Raw genomic sequence first — 8,367 nt, 5'->3', positions numbered from 1 at the left:
GGTTTTTTCTGAAAAATTGGAAAAATTGAAAAAAGAAAAGGAAAGAAAAAAATTTGATTATGGAACATTTTATTTTAACATGATGAATAAAATATTTTAGGACAAGGTGTTCAAATATTTTCCATATCATTTCTAAAAAATAGGTATGGTATCAGATTGATCTAATTTCTGTGCACTGAGGACAAGCAAGTCCTAGGTTACAAATATTGATTATGGAATGTTTTATTTTAACATGATAAATAAAATATTTTAAGACAAGGTGTTCAAATATTTTCCAAATAATTTCAGATTGATCTAATTTCTGTGCACTGAGGACAAGCAAGTCCTAGGTTACAAACTGAACTCTCCAATGCAAGAACAAGATGCATTTCTTCCTTTAGGAGGTGCTATTGACACAAGAAAAGAAAAAGGTTTCAGGGGTTTTTTTGCATGTGGGTGGATATTCTGTTTGTAATAATTGTTTAGATACACTATATTTTTAATATGCTAGTTGTGATAATTTCATGCCAAGCAAAAATGTCCATAGTCATATTTTATGTTCCTAAAGTAACAGAATGACTTCCAATCTGGAAAAGAAAAAAGATTTTGCAGAAAATTTCCTTTTTTTCCCGAGTTTCAAAATTTTTGGAAACTTTACATCTCTAGTTGTGCTCTGGGGGTCAGCTGTGCCCCCCTTCTGTTCCACTTGCCTTAACGGTGCCCAGATGTCCAGCTTGCAGGGGACACCTGGCACAGCCTGGCAGTGGGGCTGCTTCCGAGCTGAGCCAACGGTGGGAGGTGTTGAGAGTTGTGCAGCTGTGGTTCAGTGAGGCAGTCTTGGCTCAAATCCCTGCCTGGCTCTGAAGCGCAGTACACGGACTTGGGCAAGTCACTCTGCCTCACAAGACTGCGATGAGGCTCCCGCGCGGTTCTGAGCTCCACGAGAGGAGGGTGGGTAGGACAAAATGCGGCACATCATAAAACACGTCGCTCCTTTTCCCTCTTCAGAAAGTACAGGAAGGGAATTCTGTGAACTGGCCTTGACAGGAACGCCAACTCCAGAGAAAGGGGCCATTTTGTGGACAGAACTGCCTGAGCTTCAGGACCGTCATACTGACCACTGCTCTGTACTTGCATCCCTGCCTCCTCCCAAGGAGGAGTGTAAACAGGGAGCAGCCATGAACGTTTCATAGCTTTATTTGACATCCAGTGGAAGGACAAGGTCAAGCAGAGGAAGCCTTTTCTAGATGCCAAGAAAAAAGAATTTTTAAGCATTTGTGTAGACAAAACAGGGAGTGAGGGAACACTTAATGCTCCGAGGCAAGCTCCAGGTTTTGGAGCGTCTTGGGGAAGGTGTCCTCCAGGGCTTCATTCGTGCATTTGTGTGTTTTCTGGAAGAGCGAGTGGGCCCTTGAAGCCCCCTGCCAAGGCTAAAAAGAGAACAGAAGGGCCAAGTGCTTTTCCATCCACTACACCACCTAGCGGGAGAGGTGAGCGTGCAGGGATGGGGGGGGCACAGAGGATGGGCCACACCTTTCTGTTCAATGCTGGGCCCCTGCAGATGGCTGGCTGTTCCAGCCCTTGAGCATCTGCTGTTTATTTGGGGGTAGCCATTACGTACAAATGCTCTCTGAAAACAGCCCTTTACAAGGTAAGAAAGTGCAGTCAGCCGGGATTGACAATGAGGGGGCTTCTCATCCAAGAACAAACAAGGATGTTGAAAGGCATGTTTTTAACGCAGCCGGAAGGGGGAAGAAACAAATTGATCTAATCTTCACTCAATTGGGGAGGAGCAGAAAGTTAGGTGCAAGAGAAGTGAGGGGAGCAGGAGGAAAGTGAGATGGAAGAAGGATCAGAAAAATCCTCAACATTCTCAAAAAAGGAGACATGGGGGGGGGGGGGATGCCAAAGGTCATCGGAATAGGAACTGGAGAGAAAGCAGCCCAGTGTCAGGACCCCACAGCATACAACGTAGTACACACTTGCAAGAAGGTTTTACTTTATTGAAGCCATGAAGCACTTGAACAGAGGCACTGTTCAGAATAACGAAATGTGCGGTGCAGAGTAAGATAAAGCAGATTCATAATGACAGAAGCCAATCGATATGATTCCCCTGCGCACGGCTGAACGGCCCGGCTCGCGCCCAAACCCTGAGAAACAACGGTTTCTTAAGCATAAACAATTATACTATTCCCACACTACTGCTCATTAAAGACTAAGCAAAGCCGGCTGCACTTTTCCACCTGTGGCCTTGGCAAGATAGCATTACATCAAAGCAAGTCTAGCGTTCACGGAAAGGAATGCAGGCTAACTAAAAATGTGCGCATGAGAGTCTGGGTAGACATGCGCATGGGAGGCTGAATACATCCACTCTAGGGATGGGGGAAGGGTATACTTAATCCAGTTACCGGAAAGAGCCATTGGCAGCTTGCTGACACCCAGTATGCCTGTAAATAGTTTTTTGGGAAGATTCTGAGAATCTCCAGTGCTTTTATAGTTGCTTTTTGTGATGGGAGGTAAAGGGCTTTTGTTTGTATGCAAATGTTCAGACTTTATGTTGATTTGGAACCAAGTCGGAGTCCAGTGGGGGCACCTTTAAGGCCAACAGAATTTCATTCTGGGTATAAGCTTTCATGTGCAAGCACACTCCTTCAGATACATTTAAACAGACTTCCTCAAGCCTTACGTACGGTACAGGAATTGGGTGGGGTTAGTTGCCAAGAAGGGCTAGTTAGAGTCAAGATGCATAAGTAACTGAGCAATAAGAATAGCTAAGATTGGATTAAAGCAGTTGGTAAGACCTGTGGACAGCAGTAAATGAGCATACAAATAAAAGAGTTAACAAACAGATGTGAGAACTAAGTTTGAGTCCAGGGGCACCTTTAAGACCAACGAAGTTTAATTCTGGATATGTGCGAGGACAGAGTGACATAGCCTGGGTTAACTTGGTTTCTCCCAGTAGTCTGCTACAATTGCCTTCCCAGCAAACTGACTGTCATTAAATGCTTCCCCATTTTGGGGACTATAAACTTCCCTTTAAGGCAGGTGTCTTCAGGCTTTCCAGATCCAGCCTTCAAAAGATGCAAGTCAATTTTTAATTAGTTTAAATATTTGTCCCTTACGTGTATACTTTCTCCTCTCTTTCTCCAGGACAGCTCAGACAATGTGAGAGTGGTTTCCCTGAGGGTGCGCTGCTTTGGCGTCCCTGCTAAAAAACGTTTAAATGGCTGGGCTGAGCATATGTGGTTACTTGGTCACATTGTACCTGAGAGCGGGTGTGTTGTAGCAGCTTGAATGGTGGACTTGGCCTGGGGAAATCTCACTAGAGGGCCCTGGGCCAGTCGCGCCAGTCCCTGCCCCCCCCCCCCCCCCCCCGCCTCGGTCTAGCCTGCCTCACAGAAGGATGTGAGAATACAACGGAGGAGCAAAAAGCCATGCCCGCTGCCCTGGTGGTGGGAGGAAAATACGATTTAAATATTAATTTTGCAATTAAGGTAACACAAGGGGTGGACCCGCGATACTCGCGGGGTGGGGGGGAGGGAGGCAGAGCTCCAAACTGAGCTCCAAACTCAGGAGGCGGAGGAGGAAGCAGCAAGAGGAGGTAAGTCCCCCCCCATCCTGCCGGTTCCTCCCAGCGGCGGCGGCAGCGTTCACAGATCGTTCCCTGCGCATGCGCAGGGGACGCTCTGTCAGTTTCGGGGGGGTTTAAACATCCCCCCGATATTTTTCCCGGGGTTTCAGATTTTTGTGCACACCTGGGGACCGCCCCACGTGTGCCCAAAAATCTCTCTCCCCCCCAGGTGCCCCCGATGTGTGGATTTAAGTATCCACACACCAGGGGGCGACTTGAGAATTAGATATACAGATGTTTTGTTTGTTTTATGTTTCAAATTAATTGCATATTGAAGGATTAATTGTATGTTGAAAGATTATTCAAGTATTGCAATGTTTTCTTGTCAGCTGGTAAACAGATACAGATATGGATAGAGACAACCCGATTTGGGTGAAAAGGTGGCGGAGTAGGGGGGATGGGAAGCAGAGCGGGGGTGGGGGGGGGGAACAGAATCAGTGGGAGGGGGAGAAGGGGCAGCAATGGAAAGTAGGATCTCCCCTTCTTTGCATGGCCTTGTGGCTCTCACTTGTCATTTTATAGTCTAAAGGATGAGCAGCTAACTAGAACTTACTTCAAAGCAGGTTTTTAGAAGAGAGTCCAAAAGATTCCCATTTTCAGCAGCTGGAAGAGCTGAGTAGAGTCTTCCGCGGTGGGGGGGGGGCTGCAATTCAGGGGCTTTGCAGGTGGGAGGACATCTCTGGACGCTGAGCTTGGAAAAGCATCACCTAAAGCCCTGGGAAGCTTGATGCGTCCACCCTTGGATGCCAGAATTCACTCAAGCCAGGCCAGTTAAATGAGTAATGAAGCACGGGTGAGTCTACTAAATATGAGCTTATTTGGTGAGACAAACTTGAAAAGCCCCCCCCCCCGTTAGCCAAATTGCCTTAATTTCTTATTAATATGGGGAAAGTTATGATTATTAATTGGCAATAGGCAAATTAGGGAGCAAACACCGATGTATACAGATGTCCCACCTTTTCCAGTAGTTACCAGTAATAGACACGGAGACTGGATTCAGTATAAAATGATGTCTTTTACTGAAGGAGACTTCTCATTCAAACAATACACAAACGCACACACTCTTATACAGATTCTAGGAAATAAAGATAGATAATAAGCACATTCGCATTATTCGTTGTTTGGGCAATAGTTACCTGTCCTTGCTGAGTGAACTGTTCCAATGGAAGAAGGGAGGGGAGAATTGGATATAAGGAATGTGTCCTGAACCGGCAGAAACACGTGGGACTCTGGCTGCAGACCTAGAGTCAAAGATGGAGGGAGGGTGTTAGGATAGCAAGCTGGACATAAGAGGGATAAAGCTTAGATAGGGGTCATAGAGAGAGAGACATGTGATCGGGTATCACCATTTATAAGGTGGCGTGGGGGGGCAGGCTGGACTGGCCACATCCCCATGTCACACCTCCTGTTAGTCCGTCCCTAAAAACATACAAGTGGTTAAGATGCTGAACTGCAGGCTGTGGAAGGTCGGTAGTTCAGCAGTTCGAGACCCGGGTGCCGCATGACAGAGTGAGCTCCCGTCTCTAGTTCCAGCTCCTGCCAACCTAGCAGTTCGAAAGCAAGAAATTGCAAGTAGATAAATAGGTACCACTTCAGTGGGAAGGCAATAGCGTTCCGTGCACCTTGGTGTTTAGTCATGCCAGCCACATGACCATGGAAACGTCTTCAGACAGTGCTGGCTCTTCGGCTTTGAAACGGAGATGAGCACCGCAACCCTAGAGTCGGATTCGACCGGCTTTCGAGCAAGGGAACATTTACCTTTACCTTTAAAAACATACTATTAGGGTAGAAGGAAAAGGGGAGGGGAGCTAGGGAGTGGTCAATATTGCAAACTAGTAACTCAGACTGGGGACTGGCACCTGGATGAAGAGGAAATGAGTAATCGGTCTAGGGCTATTGTCTCTGGATGGTCCTAGCTGAGTTGTTAATGGGCAAGTGATTAGTTGCCAAGCAACCATGTGTAGATCCTCTTGGTTACATGCAGTTTTGCAGGTAGATGGAGGGGGGGAAGGGGGTTGTGTGTCAGAGGGAGCTCCTTATGGTGTTTGGAGCTCTTTGTCCTTGTGCCTTGGCATGGCATGGCGTTATGCAAGCTAGGGAACTGGTCCATCTCACAACAGGTAAGAGGGCAGGTAACCTCGAAGGACCACTGGAACAGCAACGCAAAAGGAAGGTTTTCTGCTCTCAGGTGTGCAATCTCAACTGGCATCATATTGGGTCACCATGCAGTACCGTCCCTCAAGCATATCTCTGCACAGTCCATTTTTATCACTTATGAGTTATAGTCCATAGGAGCACATCAAGTGCCTTGCAGGGCAACACCCCCCAATACCATAACACTGGACTCCAGATTTGGACCGTTCTCATGACTACATTTAAGCAGCAAAAGTGTTGTCATGACGTTCGTCTCGGCTTTACTCTGTTTTGTGTCTTTATTCAGGCAATTCTGCACATTTTCAGAATGCACACAGACAGTTGTTACCTTAAAAAGAAAATGCCTGAAGATTTGTATCAAAGCATCCTTCATACACAAGAAACGGTAAGTGTGTATGTCCCATATAATCAGCAGACTCTTCTGTTCCACTAATTTCTCCAAAACATGTCATTTTAAGCCCCTGTTTGAGCAAAGGATGTGCCCAGCCACTGAGATTTCTTTCTAAACTCTTGTTCTTTATGGTCCCTATGGCACAGGTTTTTTGATAAATGTTCTGACCTGTCGCAGTTAGACAGTTGAAATCTGTGCAGCCTGCTGCAAGGAGAAAAGGCACTGAGATCACTGAAAGATACAAGATGTTCTGGAATGCCATTAATTCAGCTGAGTTAATGAGTGCTAATTACCATCTTTTTATCTTCTGCTGTGAGTAGGAACAGCAGCATAGAAAGTGCAATGCCATCAATACCGTAAGTTGTTAATGAGAACACATTTCTGCCATGGAATTATGGTACTATGTGCTTGACCAGAATCCACTTTTCAGGGTAGCTTTCATAAAAACTGAATTCTAGACATTTACAAGCTAATGTTCAAGATAGATGGATATACTGTAAATACTTTAATAACCAGACCCTAACATTTGCATGGGTCTGCGGTGGCTCAGAGGTTAAGACGCTGAGCTGCAGATCAGAAGGTCTGTAGTTTGGCAGTTCGAGACCCAACTGCCGCGTGATGGAGTGAGCTCCCGTCTCTGGCCCCAGCTTTTGCCAACGTAGCAGTTCCAAAGCAAGAAATTGCAAGTAGAGAAACAGGTACCACTTCAGTGGGAAGGTAACACTGTTCCGTGCCCCTCGGCGTTTAGTCATGCCGGCCACATGACCACGGAGAAGTCTTAGGACAGCACTGGTTCTTCGGCTTGGAAACGGAGATGAGCACTGCCCCCTAGAGTCGGATTCAACAGGCTTTCGAGCAAGGGAAACCTTTACCTAACATTTGCAGCACTAGGAAATGGCACTTAAGAATGCAGGGCGCTGACCTTGGAGGCATGGCAGTCTTTGTATGGTGATAGGATGTCGGATTACCCGTGGGCAGACCCAGGTTTGAGTCCCTACTCAGTTTTCTTATTTACTTATTTTGGGTGACTTTGGCCAGTCTCTCCCTCTCTTTCTCATCCTAACCTACCTCCTAGGGTTGTTGTCAGGACAAAATGGAGGAGAGGAAAGTCACCCATGGCAGTGTATGGCTTCCCCTGTATCACCCTCCACAGACTGCTTCCTCTTGGCAGCCCCCATCTCCTCACTGTTCCCTTCTTCCTTCTCTCCTTCCCATATACCAGCTGACCTGCCTTTCACCTGCCCGCCGTCTTCGGCTGTGTTTATTATTTATTTCCTTCATTTATGCCCTGCCATTCTCCCCAGTGGGGACCCAGAGCAAATTGCATCATTCCCCTCTCCTCCATTTAATCCTCACAACATTCTTGGAGTGGCGGCTGGTGAACAATACCCAAGGAGCCAGTCCCGAGTGAGCCATGCACATAGGGTGGTATCAGGTCACCCAGTGCTGGCTAGTAGGCCTGGCTCCAGTGGTCATTTTATAGAAAAACAGGTGCAGAAGCTCCTCAGCATAACTCATGAGCAAAAACAGGTGCAGGAGCTCCTCAGCATAACTCATGCCACACCCCCTGACATCACCGGAAGTGTGTCAGAAGGCAACACCCACTGCTCAGGCTCCACCCAAAGATCTCCAGGTATTTCCCAACTCAGAGAGAGAGATGGGGAGGAAGGAAGGAAGAGAAGGAGGGAGGGAAAGGAGGCAAGGAGATGGAGAGGAAGGAAGGAAGTTGAAAGAAAGTAGGGAGAGAGGAGTGGGAGGGAGAGAGGGGAGAGCTGGAAAGAAGGCAAATAGATGGGGAAAGAAAGGCAGGAAGGAAGAATCAGAGCCCCTGGTCTCACTTTGCAACCTTTTACAACAACCCAGGCAGGTAGGCACGCCTGCCTCCTCAGCCAAAGAATCAGAGCCCCAGTCTCCCTTTCCATCCCTTTAAAAGGCAAATCCCTTTTAAACAATTCCCCCATACAGCTGTGACCTCCACAGCAGTCAAAATACACATATGACAGATATACACACAAACGAATACTCTTATTCTCTATGGAACATCTAACCTGGGAAGCAAGGCAAGGGACAGGAAGTGAGATGAAAGCCATAGACATGGCACTGATAGAAAGAGAGGAATATACGCGGTGTAAATCCCACTGAATTCATTGGGACTTACTCCCTTACCGCTTGCACTCCAGTTCTCCCACCCACCCCACCCGATCAACCCCCC

At 47.0% G+C, this 8,367-nt stretch overlaps 1 protein-coding gene across 1 annotated transcript in view; it reads left to right on the top strand.

The window, feature by feature from the left end:
- The window catches only part of EVC (Ellis van Creveld protein), a 54,680-nt gene that overhangs the window by 8,633 nt on the left and 37,680 nt on the right, over nucleotides 1-8,367 (top strand). The window contains exons 6-7 of the mRNA XM_015425775.1: nucleotides 3,130-3,144; nucleotides 6,051-6,149. Coding sequence (XP_015281261.1) covers nucleotides 3,130-3,144; nucleotides 6,051-6,149 — 114 coding nt within the window. The remainder of the gene's footprint in view (nucleotides 1-3,129; nucleotides 3,145-6,050; nucleotides 6,150-8,367) is intronic.

This window comes from Gekko japonicus, unplaced genomic scaffold, assembly GCF_001447785.1.
Source record: "Gekko japonicus isolate JY-2015 unplaced genomic scaffold, Gekko_japonicus_V1.1 scaffold1905, whole genome shotgun sequence".
NCBI classification, from domain to species: domain Eukaryota; kingdom Metazoa; phylum Chordata; class Lepidosauria; order Squamata; family Gekkonidae; genus Gekko; species Gekko japonicus.
Note: the sequence above shows the minus strand (reverse complement) of the source record. Positions and strands in the feature narration are given on the sequence as shown.